General features: G+C 40.1%; 1 protein-coding gene across 2 annotated transcripts in view; it reads right to left on the bottom strand.

Moving 5' to 3' along the window:
• Positions 1-354: 354 nt before the first annotated feature.
• scn8ab (sodium channel, voltage gated, type VIII, alpha subunit b) overlaps positions 355-18634 on the bottom strand; it is a gene marked incomplete at both ends in the record, with an annotated part of 42026 nt that continues 23746 nt past the window's right edge. For both annotated transcript variants that reach the window (XM_080495816.1, XM_080495817.1), the window contains 14 exons: positions 355-1520; positions 2181-2451; positions 2559-2663; positions 2844-2981; positions 3868-3921; positions 4001-4285; positions 6031-6153; positions 11553-11726; positions 13922-14076; positions 14234-14351; positions 16465-16761; positions 16921-17094; positions 17206-17562; positions 17647-17820. In XM_080495816.1, the coding sequence (XP_080351942.1) occupies positions 355-1520; positions 2181-2451; positions 2559-2663; positions 2844-2981; positions 3868-3921; positions 4001-4285; positions 6031-6153; positions 11553-11726; positions 13922-14076; positions 14234-14351; positions 16465-16761; positions 16921-17094; positions 17206-17562; positions 17647-17820 (3591 nt within the window). The remainder of the gene's footprint in view (positions 1521-2180; positions 2452-2558; positions 2664-2843; positions 2982-3867; positions 3922-4000; positions 4286-6030; positions 6154-11552; positions 11727-13921; positions 14077-14233; positions 14352-16464; positions 16762-16920; positions 17095-17205; positions 17563-17646; positions 17821-18634) is intronic.

The raw sequence follows: 18634 nt of genomic DNA, 5'->3' as shown, positions 1-18634 counted from the left end.
TCTTGGTGTGGATACTTGTCTCATCTATAGACCAGTGGTAGGTGAGCAACAGACATTTTCCTGTCTGTTTTCAAGTCCTTTTGTTAAGCTCAGTAGTCTAGATACGATGTCACACAGTATGTTGATTATGTTTGGTTTGACTATAGTTCAAGAGTCTTCAAGCCGTGACAGACCAAGCTGCTTCCCTCTGCATCAATATAAGAATGAAGTCTGTAAACAAAATTATTGAATACTATTTTTTTCTGACTTGCAAATGAAATAATCTGTACATCTGTGTGGGTGAGTTTCCTCTCGCTTTGCTTGAAGTTGCATTATTATAATCTTTATTATTACTGTGATTATTAATCCAACGCTCTAACATTTAGATTCCCTGATGTCTTTTTGGTTTCGTCCTTTCTCTTTCCTTCCTCCCTTGCCCTCGTTGTTGTCATCCTGCTTCTCCTTGTCAGGTTTGGTTACACTGTCATAAGAAGGCAGGGAGGCAGTTGAGGGAGTGCCCTCCTTCTTTTCTTGCTCCTGATTGTTATCACCATTCTCCACTTTGTTATTTGCCGGTTTGCGCTTACAGACAAAACCCCGCCTCGCCAGGTAGGAGCGGTAGGCCCTCTGGATGATTCTTGCGGACACATCCTCCTGCTTGCGCCTCAGAGTGGTTGTGATGGGCTCATATGAGACCTTGGAAGGATTGGCTGCCACAAAACGCTCCTCCATTTGTTGCCTCAGCATGTCCAACTCGCCGCTGTCACCCAACACACGCTTGGTGAAGGCAAACAGGATGTCCAGGCAGTGGATGCGGTCTCCACTCACCATAGGCATGTCCATTGCAATCAGTTCAATGGTGTTAGGCTTGGGGACGCGGAGTGGATGTTCAAGGGCATCAGCAAAGTCAGAAAGCTTGGCATAGGTGATGAACTGGGAGGCATCTGGGTCAAACTTCTCCCAGATTTCATAAAAGGTCTCAAAGTCATCCTCACTGAGTGGGTCAGCACTCTCCTCTGTGGCCACACTGAAGTTTTCCAGGATGATGGCGATGTACATGTTGACCACAATGAGGAAAGAAATGATGATGTACATAACAAAGAAGAAGATGCCCACAGATGGGTTTCCACAGTCTCCCGTGGCTGGGGTTCCAGCATTCTCCAGGAGGGGGTCACAGTCTGGAGGGTAGTTTAGAATTGGCAGCAGGAGTCCATCCCAGCCAGCTGATGTGGTGATCATAAACAGGATGATCATGCTATTCCCAAAGGTCTCAAAGTTGTACATGTCGTCAATTCCGGCCCCATGCTTCACGTAGCCAAAGTTGGACATGCCAAAGATGGAGAAAATGAACATGACCAGGAAGAGTAGCAGGCCAATGTTGAATAAAGCAGGCAGTGACATCATGAGGGCAAACAACAGAGTTCTGATGCCTTTGGCGCCCTTAATAAGACGCAGGATTCGACCGATACGTGCCAGACGAATAACTCTGAAGAGTGTCGGTGACACAAAGTATTTCTCAATCAGGTCCGCCAGAAACATCCCTGAAGTCAAAAAGAAACAAGAACAGACACATGTCTGGTCAGTACACTGGAACACTGTTCATTGACACTTCACTGTTGTAATACGGACGTGACTTCAACAAACACACCGACTTGACTGCTAACTAGTAAAATCAGAAAACATTCCTCTTCATCCTGCTTTCAAACTTTGAAACTAACCAAGCACTCAACAGCCTCGCCCCTCCTTATTTAGCAGAACTCATGATTGTCCAACGCACTGAAAGGGCACTAAGGTCCACAAAGCAGCTGCTATTGGAAGTCCCTATAGCCAGGTATAAACACTGGGGCAATTGGGCTTTATGAGTTGCTGCCCCCTGACAGACGCACTTCAACCGACATTTCATTTATGGTTTGTGTTGACTATTTTTCTTTTTTTTTTCCACGAGTCTGGCTTTAAATGACTTATTGTTTGATGTAAAATTATATATTACAAGCTCAAACTATATTTTGGGCATCTAATGAAAACTCTAGACTAGAGCTTTATGAAAATCTGCCAAAATGGTTTGTTAAATACGGAATCATTTTTGTCAGCATTATCTTCAAGTCTATTTGCAATAATTAGCTATTTTCAGTCAAGTTACATAAACCACTCCCAGCAAAAAAAAAAAAAAAGACGCCCAGCAAAACATGTCAAATACTTGCCCACAATTGAGAGGATGACCACGACCACATCAAAGATGTTCCAGCCATTGGTGAAGTAATAATGACGGAGCGCAAAGAGTTTCAACAAAAACTCGCCGGTGAAGACAACGATGAAGATGAAGTTCACCCAGTACAGCACATTCTCTGTATCCTCTGACTGATCGTCTGTCTCCACCATCATGGTGACCATGTTGAGGCAGATCAGCATCATGATGGAGATGTCAAACACCTGCTGTGTTACAAAGTCAAACACCATTCCCTGGATTTTGTTCTGAGGAGAGAGTGAATGGAAGAAGAGATATTGACACTCAATTCTATTGCAAATTTTTAAATTACACAACGGTTTGATGCTGAATGGAGTGGAAAAAAAATGTTTACCTGAGGCCTGGGTATTGGTTTTTGTGGCTTCTTGGACCCTAGTTTCTTCATGGCATTGTAGTATTTCTTCTGCTCTTCTGTCATGAAGATATCCTGACCTCCAAAGTGAAGGGAGAAAAACAGTTTGGTTACAATCTGACAGAAGTTAGATCATTCACTCCACTGCTAATTTCAAGTACAGATTAAAAGGAGGCGTATTTTAACAAGGGATACACAAAATTAACTTCCTATATTTGTTTTCCCTGCATTTTGTTATGAGGTTAAAGTAAGGAAAGTAAATCTTATCTTTTTCTTTTGCTGATTGAAGTTATCGATGATGACACCGATGAAGAGGTTCAAGGTGAAGAACGAGCCAAAGATGATAAAGATGACAAAGTAGATGTACATGTACAAGTTGTCTTCATAGATAGGCTGGTCTTCAACCTGTGAAGGAAATACAGCAAAAGGTTAGCACATTACTTGAATAACATATTGAAAACCATGGACAATAGCTCAGAATTAAAAATCTTTTGATTTTACAGTCAGGTTAAGTTAACAGTGATGGAATCACGAGGAAGACCAATAACTTGAATGTAATACAGAGAAAGTAAACTGTTAGTCCATCTTCATAAGTAATATAAGCCACAGAAGATCATTATTGAGAATAATAGATTTTCAGAGCCAGACTAAATCAGATTAATTAAATGTTGACATGAAGTGTGGTTGGATGATTGTGGCCTTCAGAACATTGTCAAGTAAGCTGATTCAAGAACATAGTGGACTTGGCTGAAGTTAGAACATCAAGAGTCATTGCACACAGACATTCCAGAAAATAGACTACAAGTGTCATGGCACTAGAAATGTTGAGAAAACCAGTAAAGAGATGAGAGAGAGAGAGAGAGAGAGAGAGAGAGAGAAAAAAAAAAGCAATGGACCAAAGATCCCCATTTCCAGCAGGACTTTCCACATGTGCAGTCTAAAACTACTCAGAACCACTTTGCTGGTTGTAGTATGACTGTGCATGATTGTAGGTGCTCTAAAGGAGATGAGTGATGTTAGAGTCACAAAAAAAGAGCTAAAGTCCACAATCAAAGTAGCCTGAGCTTCATAACAACTTAGTGATACAGGCTGATCACCTCCATGACACACAGTTGAGTTTTTGCCAGCAATTAACCTCAAAAGCATGTCTGTGAACTTTGGGAGAAAAATATAAACTCCATACAGAAAGACTCCAACCTGGGACATTGTTTCGCATCACTGAAGCACAGTGTAGCTTTGGATTTGGGCTGTTTCAAGTAAATTAAAGTAAATACTCTACTGCAATACTCACCTTTCTGGAATCTATTGCTGCATACATAATGTCCATCCAGCCTTTGAATGTAGCCTGAAAATGAAGCCGCAATCTGTGAGAAAATAAGTTCCTTTGACAGAAATAGAAGCAAATGAGGGTAAAACTATCTTACCACTTGCAGCAGAGCCAGGTATCCTGCACCCACATTGTCAAAATTGATCTTGACATTCTTCCATCTGACTTCACTGTAGTTCGAATTAATGAGAGCAAAGCACTCGGTTTTGTTGTTCACTACATCCGGGAGAAAGTTCTCCTCAGCCGTTTGATTGAAACAGTAATAATACTTTCCGGCAAACAGGTTGACACCCATGATGCTGAAGATAAGCCAGAAGATGAGACACACCAGCAGCACATTCATGATGGAGGGAATTGCACCCACCAAGGCGTTCACAACAACCTGAAGATGAGAGTGAGGAAACAAACTGTAATTCAACAACTACACTCCAGCTGCAGGAGAAATTTATACATCAGAAAACCAACACAGTTGGATAGAAATGCATATTCATTTACGCTTCACATGTTGAAGTCCATCTCCTGGAATAGCAAAGGTGGTGGGATAACACCAGCTCAGTATGTTGCACAAACCAGTGAAATCAAATGAAGCTTTAATAATGAAAACCTAATATTTTCTACATTTTCAATTGAAAGGTCATCAGTTTTTGATATAGTGGGGAAGCAAATTTATGTAGGGCTTTTGCTTGTCACTATTTTACTACGTAATATTTATATATATATATGTATGTGTGTGTGTGTGAGTCTGTGTGTGTAGGTCGGATCCAATTTTGAAACTGAACAGTTAAGAAGACACAATAAATATCTATACTTAGAGAAAACTTATTTTTCATCCTACACATACAAATGTGTACCAATTTATGCATGTGATGTGAACAAAAAAAATAACTGCATGCCAAATCAGTATTTCAAGATAACATGACTAATAATACATAAATCATGTGGGATCCAAGAAGTGTGCTAAACTCTTTGAGAGGACACCAAATGAATGTGCATTTCCAAACACAGAAGCACCATGGGAACAGAAAGGCAAACACATAAAAAAAACAACAACATACAGGCAAACATCCAATGTCAAATTTGTTTGTTTTCTTACTTCAACTCTGATATTTTATAAAATATTACAAGACAGAGACAATGCATCTATGCAAAAAGTAATATACTGTAGCTGCAAAACGATGATCGTGAAAATCATGGTGATGAAATTCACTGATGAGCAAGGATGGCAGGGGAGGGGGATATGCAACCAGAAGTTTGTCGGTCTTCCAGTGTGACAATGCCAAAGCCAAACTGTGATAAGATCAGATAACAGGACAGTTGAGGCAGAGCAAAAGAGGATGCTGAGCCTAGGCACGAGCAAAAGGTTCTACCTTTCTGCCAAGAAACAACCAGAGGGCTAAACCAACCAATCACACAGTAAAGTGAGTGAACGACTGTGACAAGCTCAGTACTGAGCCCTCCAGAGGTCACATTGTATCAGAATATTGATGTGGAAACTGTACACAAAATAATTACTTGCATGCAAACTCTAAAATACAAGTCCACAAAACCATCCATTGTGAGTACAGATCTCCATATCAATTCATTCACACACTACATGACTTCTGGAGGAGGAGGGGGGAGGTGTTCTATGTAACTCAGTAAGACTTAACAGATGTTGGATTTTCTTCTGTAAATTACATCTCATTTTCTGATAACTTTGTCCTGGATTTCAGGCTCTGTGTGACGGTTCACTTCCACCTCTGGTTGCTCTCTCAGCAGGTTACTAAATAGTGCTGAATCATTATTGTAATGTGTTGCATCATTCAGGGGGCTATAACTGCTGCAGTTGAGTCCTTCGTGAGGCATTGGGTAGATTTTAATTCAATAAATCGTTGCGAGTTGCCTCAATATAAAACTGACTTTAAAATATATGAAATGAAGTATGATCAATCAAATCAGATGCATCATGACCATCTGAGATGATCTGCGTCCATGCAAAAAAGCTGCTCACAGATCAAATGGATTAGCTTCATAAATTCCCTTCCGATACATTTTGAAAATTTGCCGTTTTGCCATCTCTAGCATGCGTCAATGCTATCATTAAATTTGCATGCAAAAGCACCAGCTGCCTGGTATCTTAGGTCTTACCCTCATCCCTTCAAAACGTGACAGGGCCCTGAGGGGTCTCAAGGCCCTCAGTGTCCTGAGTGATTTAATCGGGCCTAGATCGGAGTAGCCCAACGCATTAGCTATAAGGCTGACTATAGACACCTACACAGATAGGGACAGAAGGAGAGGGGGGAAGACAGAGGCAAAGGAAGAGAGGACCCACATAGTTAGAGGGAATATAGATTGAAAAGTGGACCCTGTATAAACTCTACTGATGGCTGAATGGTTATATACAGGTAAATACAAATATGAGCTTCTATGAGGATCTATAGAACATACAGGTTAAACAGGGGTTATTACAATATACAAAATGTCATTAAAGACCACCAAAATTAGTTTTTATTTTTAAAGATTTTATTCAGTTCCTTATGTTTGTGTTTGGTTTAGTTTGGCAAGCCAGTCTAGCGTGATAACCAGCTTAACAGCACAGTGAGCACACCTGGAAAGAAACTTGTGGTTGACACAGTGAGAGGGAGAGAAGAGAGTCAAACGAAGGGAAAAATTAGAGGAGAGATGTGTTCACAAACACTAAATCAATGTGACACAATAATATACACACAGTACACGGTACAAAACAGTACAGTTTCCACACCAGAGGGCAAGTTTACTTAAAAAGGGGAGAGAAAATGCAGAAGGTTGAGGACAACTTTCAGGGTTGGAAGAGAGCTTAACCTGTGAAAGTAGGAGTCCCACCACAGCACACAAAACCTTACCCTGGACCCCCAAACATCGACACCTCAGTCCCTCTCGAGAGCTGTGCAATGTCTCTCTTAACTTAAAGAGACACAGGTTATAGGCGCCTGCTGTGAGAGAAAGCACAGGTTGATGTTAGCGGACAAGTTTGCAGGGAAAAGCAAGGAGATCACTGAAGCTTTGATGCTTTATCTTTGAGGATCTTTGAGGATCTTTATCTAAGAGGATTTCTAATGTTCTAATCACTTCATTCAACAGGGTTAGGGTCAGTGCTTTAAGTGGAAACAAATAAGTGCCGGTACTCCCCTTAGTGACATGCTGTCAGTCTCTCATAGAATTATGGGACAGAAACATGATATTCAGTGGCGTGCACAGATGTTTTGGGCGGCAGGTGCTCAGTGTATCATAAGGGCCACTTGTGCAATGTGCGGATCCACCGGCTGCCTTATTATAGTAGAGTGAGAATAAAATGTAAGTACATGTTATAAGTAATTACATATTTCTTTAAATATTGGCAGATTTGTAAAAATCACCCCCCCCCAAAAAAAAAAAAAAATCCAAGGAAAGAATGAGCGTGAGAGAGATGAGAGGATGTCACTACACCATCCTGAATAAGTTAAGATATACTTTTATTGTCCCTGTGGGGAGTTTATGTTTTTGTTTTTTAATCAGCCTGTACAGCATTATATGTATTGGGTGTAATTTAATTAATTTTATTGTGGTCATTGTGGAAAAAAAGCTGCAGTGAATCAATATGAAAATGGACACAGAGGAATCTGGGGGCATGGAGAACAATTATGTGGTGCAGTTTACAGAAAACAATGAGATTTTTTTGAGAGATTTTTTAAAAATTTGCCTTGACAGCAATGTTTCAATTAGGTGTGATTTTAGTGTGTGATTTTCAAAGAAATGCTGCAGTGAATCCACTTAAAAATGGAGTGGTACTTGGGGTTATGTAGGAATGGACAGGACATGAATGTGGTGCAGTTTGCTGAAAACAATTTGATTGGTATTTTTAGGAAATGTTCTGCCTGTACAGTAATATCATGTATTGTGTGATTTAAGTGTTTAATTGTTAAAAATGTTGATGCTGTTGATGATGACTTCAATATGGACCACAGACAGCACAGTCACTATTTAAATTTTTTTTTACATAAGCTGCTCCCACCATATTTAAAAAGAAAAAATACATTTACATATACAGTATAGGCTGCACTTGTCTTTAAGCACAGGTGTCCACATTGTAACGGCGCATGAATTTCACTGTGGGATTGTGTTTTTCTTATCTGAGGAGGACGATTGCTCAGCCATGGAGCGCAGCAGGGCGGGTTTTATGACGCACATGAACTCATCACCCAGATATTAAAATTTCATGAAAATCCACAAATTAGCATCATTGTTTAAGACGTCAGGTTCAAAGGGTCTGAAAATAGTAGCATTATAGTCCGGAAAAAAGTTCTGGTATGCTGAGGAGTCAAATTTAAAAGTGTATACCGGTCCACTTAAAGCACTGGTTAGGGTTTTGGTTTGACTGAGCAGGAAGTGAACAATAACTCATGGGATATGATTCCTCATTTGATTAATATCACTCTTTGTACATCGTTATTAGAAAAATGTGTTGCCAAACTAACTTTAATCTTATGGACACAGGATAAAACCTTCACTTCTGTACTACAAACTGTACACAAATCTATGCAGAATTAGTGATATAATCCTAACCCTCACCTCTATCACTACCTAAAGAGAGGGCTGAAATGTACAATGATCAAGTAAATCAAGTAATTCATTTGAAGAGAAAACTTGGGCTTCTCCTTTTCAGACACATTGTGTCTCCTTTTGTGACATGAGGAGGCAGGGGTCAAATTACAAACACTCACTGGAGCATGTTAGCAGGATCAGAAACACTGAAAGAAATGTTCCTGAAAAGCTTACCAATGAGAATGATTTTTTTGTTTGTTTTTTTACAGAGAGAAAAGAAAAAAGGTGGCCCACTGTTGCCACCTCAAATTACAAAGCATTCTTCAGAATAAATTCAGGTTTATAAAATCAGGACACATCAATTAGCATTTCAGCTCTTACAGGGAGTTCTTGGGTTTTTCTGCTGCTGTGTTCACGTGGATACAGGAACAGATTTAACAAGTTCAACTTACAACTGAGGAGGGGAAGAAAAATCAGAAACTACAATAGGTTGCTTCAGAGTGTAAGGTGTGAATTTTCTGGGTGAAAAAAATAATCTTAAAAAGCTACTTGGGATGGGATCCCGAAAAAATTTAAACAAACACACGGACACGTACAAATAATGAAGGATACGCTCAAAAAGTACCCATTAAAATAATTAGAAATACAGTTTTCATTGAATTGCAGTTCTATGTGCATTTATCATCACTATATTCTGAAATTTGGTATGTCACATATACACAGACATGCATGTATTTCTAAGACTCAGTCAAAAATACACACACTTGCAAATATAATCACCCATCTGTGGCGGGGACACTGTGGCTGTGATTTTACACCTCAGTGTTCAGACAACTCCAAAACAAATGGTGCCTATTCAGACCCCCAGTCCTCACAGGATAGATCCTCATGGTTTTTATTGATCACCTGACATCAGGGAAGAAAATGTCCCTTTGGAAAACTGAAGGCCTGAAACAATGACAGTATTTCCTGGATAATCATGTCACCTGAGCTAAGTTCTTGATCTTTGGGAAAGACCTTTGTTTACGACACACCCACACCGATCCTATAGTTCAACAGTAAATGTTCCCAAGTTGTTCCTTTTCCCAAAGGTATGTTTGAAGATTGTGTCACACCAACAGGAATTGATTAACACTGCAAGTGTGGGTATTGTGACAAATTCCATTACGAGTTCTGGAGACTTAACACAACATTAGTACACTGTCATCACATAGAAGTACACCAACCAGTTATAACAATATGATGGCCTGAATGGTTTGTGGCTGAGCAGAGCCATACATGACTACCCTGGATGCACTGTGCTTCTATCAGAATCAATGCTAACATCTGTTTGAGCTACATTAAGTTGTCTGTTGAATCAGATCACACAGGCAAGCTGTCACTCCCCACATGCATCAATAAATCCATGCTGCTGGTTCACTGCTCATCCTTCTTTGGACCACTTTCATGACCAATTTGGCCACTGCAGACTGGCAACACCCTTTAAGAGTAACGCATCTTTGGAAGAGCTCGAACCTGATCGCTTATCAGTTACGATTTGCCACTTTTCTTCCAGTTTCTAACACATTAATTTAGAGAAAAAACAAAACTCCTTAGATGCACAACTGCCATTCACCTGTCGGTGGTCATAATGTTATCACTGATTGGTGTAAAAGACCTTTCACATGTATGGATGTCGATACTGAATCACAGACAGTGTTAACCCACATTCAGATGGTGAGACATAGGAGTTCAAGGGGTAATGATTGAATACACATATGCAAAGAGTATATGGAAAAATGTTAGACTATAAAAGAAACTTGAAAAATGTAACATATCAGATTAACTTAACTCGTCTGAAAGAAAAATCCAGAGAAAAAGTCAAAAGCTTTGAACATTTAGCTTGAAAATTATTGACACACTTGAGGGCTTTGAATTTTAAACAAATGCTACAGTTTGTAGCTACGCAATGGTGCTACTTCAGTCACTTACGATTTAAGACAAAGTATAACATAGTACCTAATTATTGATAAAAACTTATCCAGTGATCCACTGGTAGTTTATCGGTTTTTAACGTGGAAATTCAAACATAATAAGAAAACAGAAAACTTATAACATACTCTAACCTAACCCTAACCCAAGAATTTACCGTACACTCACTTATCATTTTCAATTCTCCCAGAATTTTCTCCAGGCTCTGTCTTCTTCTCTGAGTTCTGAGTCTTTTAATAATCAATTCTTACACACTTTTCCTCTTCGTATGAGACAACACCACAACAATAAGGAACACCATGAAATGACAAGAAGCTTCAACTAAGACGTCATCTTGCACTGATGGGCGTGAACAAAAAACTGTTTTTCTCTGTTGGGGTGCGGGAAGAAAGTCAGGTGAGATACATATCATGCACAAATGACAGAAAGGGACAAACCATACGTGAGCCACAGTTACTGCCGGGTGGGAAAACACAAAATGACTCAGTAGCCAGAGCAAGACGGCAGCTCTGAAATGTACTGGGGTTTACAGATATTTACTGCATCAGGGATGCTGCTGTGCTGCTGTCAGGGGGCCCAAAGTTTCTAGTGGACAGCTATGATAGAGACATTGAACAGTGGGGGGAAACACACACTCTAATCAATTCTTCTTGTAATTAAGTCTAATATCTCACATTCAAAAAATGTTGAAAGCGCTACACCCCCAGCAATGTAAGAAATGTGTGTTTCTCTAATTTCCAGGATCAACGACCATGTTAAGACCATGTTTTTGAGAATTTAGTCTACCTGGTCAACTTTGTCACGTGATGACAGAGAAGAAGCATTTGGGTTTTAACCTGCAGCCCATTATGTAATTAAATATTGTCATTTTTAAGGAAATTAAATCTGCATGACAAATAGCCAACTGATCCCCAAACGCTAAAGCGTTCATTCAGTGTTGTTCATACTGATTGCAAAGTTTGCACTTGCATTAAGGAAAACATCCGTATCCGTGGCTCTGAAAAATGTCTTCTGCTTGAGTTGACCAAGGAGCAACATCTCAAACTCATTAGCTCTAAAGTTTGCAGCCATAAAAAATCATGGTGGGGAATTTAACCAAGGGACTTTGATGTAACCAAACAGTAACCATGCGTACTTACATCTACAATGAAGAAGTCCAACCAACACCAGGCGTTAGTGAAGTACTTGACAAAGCCGTAGGCCACCCATTTCAGCAACATCTCCAGGATGAAGATATAGGTGAAGACCCGGTCGGCGTACTCCAGAATGATTTTGACCGTTTTCCTCTGCTCTATGTACACATCTTCAAAGGCCTAAAAAGCAACAGAAAAGCATGATGCAAATGAGGTTTAATTTGTTCTTAACAGCATCTTTATCATATATAAATGATCGTGATTAAAATCCATTGTAAACTTAAGCGTCCAGTATTGAAGTTGAATTTTGTGTCAAAGTAAAAATTGTGGAGGATCTTCTGGGTTACCCATTTTTACTTACAATTTAAAATGGTGTTATCAGCTGTGTACACAGCAAAGGACAATGACATGCTAAATTAAACTCGATCCATGTTAATACAGATTGCAGACTTGCTTCATTGCCTGAGCTTATTCTTCAGCACATACGTAAGTGTTTTGATTTGGCAGGAGGCCTTCCCCATCCAGAAAGCTGCAAACCTAAGCTGGATTCTCTTGGTTTAAAGGTTAGTGCATTACAGCACTTTGCTGTGCATTAGCAGCAGCCATATTGTGAGCTGTAACAGAAGAAAAGCAGGGGAGAATCTTGCTTGCTCACATCCTTCGAAGGAAGTGGTGTTCACTCCCTCTAAGTGAATGGTGTGTATTTATTTATTCATTTATTTGTCCCCCCCCCCCCCAATTGTATTTCACATGCTATCTAAAGATGTGTGAATGCTGACAATTAAATCTGGAAATGCAAAAAAACAAGGGGACTAAGGACTATTTTGATTCGGGTGAAATTTGAAATCTGGATGGACAAAAGACCATTAAATACACCGAAGGCTGTGAGACGCTAGAGAAGCACTGTATCTTTAATTGATGAGCTAAACAAAATGCAGTTGTTTCAGTCATTGGTGAGTTGTCACCTGGGAGACCCCACATCCCCCCAATCTCGACACATTTCATATGGCCTGGCACACTGTAGTGGAATTTATTGGATATATTTCTCAAGGGTATATTTCACAATGTCACAGTCAACCGAGGGTTTTAAGTACGACCCAATTTCCACATACCCAGTGTTGAAAGCAAGATATTGTACTCTTGCTTGAAAATATGAACAGATTCTAAAATTATTTTCAGGAACTCATCTTCACACAATATCACACAAACAAAGCAGGATTCTTGTCTCTTAAAGACAAAAACTGCTTCAGTAATGTATACTCCCAGTGGTGGCACACACGCAATAATCATTTGAGTGGAACGAGAACATACACAGATCAGCCAAATCATTATTGCCACTTTCTTATTTGCATAGGTCCCCATACTGCTGCCAAGATAGCTTAAGTCAAGAATATACTAGAGCAGTGATTCCCAACCGGGGGTACACGGACCCCTAGGGGTACGCGAGGGTATTGCAGGGGGTACGCAGAAAGATTATAAATTAGCCTACAGTATCCACACACACAAAAAAAAAAATTATACTATATTATATTGTATTATATCATGAATTTTAGTAAGGCCATACGTTTATTTTCCATGAGTAGCAGTTCGTCCACAGTGATTGTAACACTACAATGCACATAATATGAAAAGACTATAAAGTGGCGCGCTTTAAAAAAAAAAAAAAAAGGTTCACGTTCTTGCTGCGGGCGCGCACGATTCGCGAAGCTAGCTAACTCTAGCTGCATACCGACTGTAAACATGGATGCATGGCTAGGCAGGAGTAAACGTCCAGCTACCGCTACTGCTACCGTCGCCTCGGACGCAGGCACAGGGGAGCCCAGTGAAAAAAGGAATTATGAAAGACTTATGAAAGACAAGCAAGCGCAAGTGTCTCATTAAAAGGTATGTTTTTACACTCACAATCATTGTTTTATTTAAATGAGCAGTTGGATAGATAGAAAGACAAAGGGTTAAATATAAGTACACATTAAGGCGAACACACGAGAGAGGGGGTACTTTTCACATGGAAACCAGCTCAAGGGGTACACTGGTCAAAAAAGGTTGGGAACCACTGTACTAGAGCACCAAGATGTGAGCAGGAGATCCTTTAATAGTAGATGTTGTGAGGTGGGGTCTCCAGATTACCGAAGGCAGCAAGGAAACTTGCCCACATATAACCCATCACTTGTTTACTGCTGATTTGGAGATGCTCTGGACCAGTCATCTGGCTATCACAGCTTGGTTCCCCCTTAAAGAATTACCTGTTTTAAAAGGCTTTGACCACAGTGGCTGATATATCATATCCACTATGAGTTAATCAGAGTTACTCACTTAACCTGGCAGTTGTAATGTTATGGCTGATCAGTGACCACGTGTTGTATTTGTGCTCTTACCAAAGCTCCACTGCTGAGCAGAATCATGAAAATGATGAGGGTTTCAAACCAGTTGTGTTCTACTATCAGGTAACAGGTCTTCCTCAGGAACCACCAGTGTTTCCCCCAGCCGTGAGTGATGGGGACGTCACAGCATTTGTATTTGGCCACACATTCTGGATGACGAACAAAAGCACAGTGACTGATACACACCAAGTAGACCAAAGTTTACTCCGATACTGGTAAAGTGTGTTAAACAGTGTGATAATTTAGTCTATAGGATTACATTTTCTTTTTCCATATCTGCTGATAAATAACCACAAGATCACCTACCATCTGTCCAACAGGCTTCTGGGTCAATGTACTCCTCAACAACTTCCACGACTGCCACCTCCTCCACGTCAGGCTTAATGTCGATTGTACTTCCCTCAGATGAACTGGTGTCATCCAGCTGGAACAAACACAGGACCAACAGACCCATTCAGGTTCAGCAGTGAGACGCTGGGAGCAGACTGTATGTATACGGCACAGTGCCAGTATAGCCATTACATTAATACCCATCAGGGGTTTATGTCCAGAACATGATTTATTACTAGAGTTACTCATGTTGTAGCCATGTAATGCAGCTAGTTTTCCCCCTCCCACTGTCTGTTATGCAGGATTATTATTAGAGGCACGAGGAAGCAATTCAACCTGGTCAATAATTTATTGCAGCAGTAATAATAGTCATGGTTTCACTTGCATAAATATAAATTCCTCACAGATTAAGGATCCATTTTTTCACAAAAAATGAATTTAACAATGATTCTACACCTGCAGATGAATGGAGTCAGTAACATATGCAAAAATTCCTTAAGTTGAGGCCAAATATTCATTTAAATATATATTAATGCTGACAACATTTCATTAAGGGCTAATTAATGAAAAGAAATATCTCCTTCTCAAGACACAGAAATCTCATCTTGCTGAAGCTCACAATTCCCAATAAATCATGTAATATCTTCAGTCAGTCTCCGGTGCAGCAGAACAGCAAAACGTCAGCTTTATTTCAGTAAAGTATGCACATGCAGACACTGGGCCAATGCAATTCACTGGAGAATGATACTGCACTTTAGAATCTTAAATTGTCAGCAAAGGAACATATGCACGCTCTCTTCCTCTTCTTCTCTCTTCTCTTTTCTTTAGTAAACAGCCAGATGGATCCCTGCTTTCCTGATTGGTTGCTCGCGGCTCTCTCTGTGTCTCCCTGCAGTGTGCCCTGTGGCTAGCTGTGGTTCAGAGAAGATTGTTGTGTGGTTGGTTGAGGCGGCCCAGTGGAATACGAACCCAGCACAGGTACAATCGTTGTGCAGCTGCATTGTCTTTCTGCTTCCTACAAGAAACCAGGTCAAGGTGACCTATACAAACTTCTCTGCAAACACAGTGAGTGCCATCTCCATCTATGCTCGTGATATGACTCTTGTGTCTGGCCAAATTCTTTTCTGTGTGCTGTTGTTGTCCTGCTGCAGATCTGCACTCTGTGTTGCAGTGCCTCTGCTTAAATGGGTATTGTACAAAATCAGGGATATCATGAGTGCGATAGCTCTTTCTGATATTCAGTGTTAATGGCTATAATGTAATATTAGTTATTACCATCTTCTCCAATTACCACAGTTATGCCATGTAACACAAAATCGTCAAAAATAAAAGCGCAGTACCAACTCTCATCAAGCAAGAACTACCGTGCCAATGAATAGACATTAAAAGCAAACTATGTACCGATACTTTTCCATTACGGTAACATTTCTGAGATGTTAGTCACACAACTTTGTCATGAAAGACAAAATCAAAATGCTCCATCTCAATTGTGGTGTGTGCTATGACATCTGATGAAGATCATTTATACTGTGCAACTAACGTTTTTGAAATCCATTAATCCATAATCTGTTATGCGTTTTAAATGACTGATTTTGTGAGTGTTTTAAAATCCCTGCAGCATATCTTAGTCATGAAAAAGGAAGTCCCATTTGGATTTTTCATAGACTAAAAAGACATAAATATGAATGGAACAACCCAAAGCTAAAAAATAAGTTGAAATGGGCCACAAGCTTCAGGACTTTTCAGACCATATAGGCAGTTCAGTATTTATTTGTACCTTAAAACCTGACCAATGAGAGAAACCTCCATATTTGTTTGTTTATGTAGTGGGAACTTTCTGAACATAAATGAAGGATAGTGTTCTTGTAGTATTGTCTCTGTATCAACTAGTACTGATTTGAAATGACATTAGTTTCTTATTTACAAATTTGTGCCCTTTTTTTTTTATTAGTGAGGATAATTTTCGTCTCGTTCTGACCGCCCTGTAATACTTCCCGCTTCCCTTGTCTTCAGTAGCAAAAATCACTATAGTCACTACTCCCAGAAGTCAATTGGAAGACTGGAAATTATCTTTCGCAGTATAATTCTATTGAAAATTTCTTTTATCTATAATTACCTTCATTTAGTAAACCAATCAATAAAATTAGAAGCAAAGGTAATACTGTCATGTTCCTATCCACATGCACATTGCAGTCACGCTTACTTACATCTTTGCTGTTCTCCACATCTGACTCACTGCTGAAGTCTTCAGTGTTGAGGTTTTCAAAGTCCGACTCGCCGACAGCAATAGGAACACAAACCGTCAGGTTGGGATTGTGGATAAAAGACATGTAGTCTTCGTCAATCATGTACTTTCCGACACTGCTTCCAATGCCGCTGGTGGTGCCATTGCCATTTTTAGGATAATCCAGTTCGCGGTTGATGTCAACCGTGTGGTTTGCAATGCAGTTCAGCTTCTTTTCATACATTTCATCCAGTGGTTTCTGTTCATCTTCTATTGGTGGCTATTCAGAGGGATAGCCATAGTAGAAACAAAAAAGATATTAGACAACAACAAAAAAAACAGCGTCATAGGAGAAAAAAAATTACTTGATGTGAAATCCATTAGGTTATAAGGCAACAAAAGAGTTGCCCATGCGTATAAATGTTTAATGATATGTTACCTTCTTGAGCACGGTGGCTACAAGAATGTGCATGTGGATCTTGAACCAGGCAATTCCTTTCTTAATGCGGACAACTGCAATCTGGAGGTTGTTGGGCTCACCATCGTCATCAGTTGCAGCAAGGTTGTCTGCACTGAACGAGCTCAGTAGCAAAGCCAGAAACAAGTTCAGCACCTTGGAGAGAAACCCACCATAAATTTAAACTTTTGATCCTTCATTAGATAACTAGTGTAAGGTACTAATATTGAGTTGACTCTATGACTGGTAAATTAATTTGTGTCTCACCACCAGGTTTCCAATAACCATGACCATCATGAAGACAATCAGGCACATGCTTTGTCCTGCTACTTCCATGCAGTCCCACATGGTCTCTATCCACTCGCCACACAACACTCTGAACACAATGAGGAAGGAGTGGAAGAAGTCGTTCATGTGCCAGCGCGGCAGCTCACAGGTCTCGGCGATCTTGCACACACAGTCCTTGTAGCTCTTGCCAAACAGCTGCATGCCCACCACAGCGAAGATGAAGACGATGATGGCCAACACCAGGGTCAGATTACCCAGAGCTCCCACTGAGTTACCAATGATCTTGATCAGCATGTTGAGGGTGGGCCATGATTTGGCCAGTTTGAAGACTCTTAACTACAGGAGAAAAAGAAAATGGGATTATATCACATTTTGTTCTTCCTCAACTGCACCATCAGAAGATAGTTTAATGGTGCTTACCAATCGGAAAGACCTGAGCACAGACAGACCCTCCACATCAGCCAGACCCAACTCAACTAAACTCAGAGTCACAATGAAGCCATCAAAGCAGTTCCAGCCTTCCTGGAAGTAGTAGTAGGGATCCATGGCAACCAGCTTTGCAAACATCTCCCCAGCAAATATACCTGTGAAAACCTGCAGGACCACAAACAGTGACACAGAATTACTAAACTACATCTAAATATATGTATGCTGTTAAAAAAACAACAATCACACAGCTGAACTAATTAAATCTATGCAAGTCATGGTCAAACAGAAAGAAAAGGTGTAATTTGTAAGTTCTTCATTCACTGGATTATTAGATGCAGTGGAATTAAATTGACAATGCTGTTCGTAGGAAGTATCAGTAACACACCCTTGTGATTTCATTGCTATAGACTTTGCATTATTACACTCTGATAATTCTGACCTATTCTTTAATTACATGTAATGGACTTCCAACAATTATTGTACATGAGTGAGACTAAAAACACAAAATTAAAAAAATTAATTAAAAAACCTTCAATTGTTTAAAACCTTCCTCACTCTGAAAATCCAAAATATTATAAAGGAGTAAAATGCTTGCTTGGACGACTTTTTGTTTGATGTGACGCTATTCAAAAACGACATGGGATATGTGAAGAGTGAGGACTCTAATAGCACAGTAACATCAAAGAGAAATTGTGCTGCGTTGCAGCAGACTTTCTATGGATTTGTAGTACTCTATGCTTTTTTCTATACAAGCCCCCAACAGCAGCTCATGTGTCCGAACAGTGCTGCAGAGAACACCCTGTGATTCACACTGCACCATCCATCATACTACGCAGACTCCTCTGGCTTCAATTCCTGTTTCAGTCAGTCAGCAAGCCAGCGTCTATGACCTCATTTCCTGTCTTCGTCCTGACACTGTGCCAATATCACTGCTGCCCTCAGACAGCTGTGCCAGAGTCATATCTGATAGCAAGGGCAG

The sequence above is a fragment of the Blennius ocellaris genome (genome assembly GCF_963422515.1).
Source record: "Blennius ocellaris genome assembly, chromosome: 4".
NCBI lineage: Eukaryota > Metazoa > Chordata > Actinopteri > Blenniiformes > Blenniidae > Blennius > Blennius ocellaris.
Note: the sequence above shows the minus strand (reverse complement) of the source record. Positions and strands in the feature narration are given on the sequence as shown.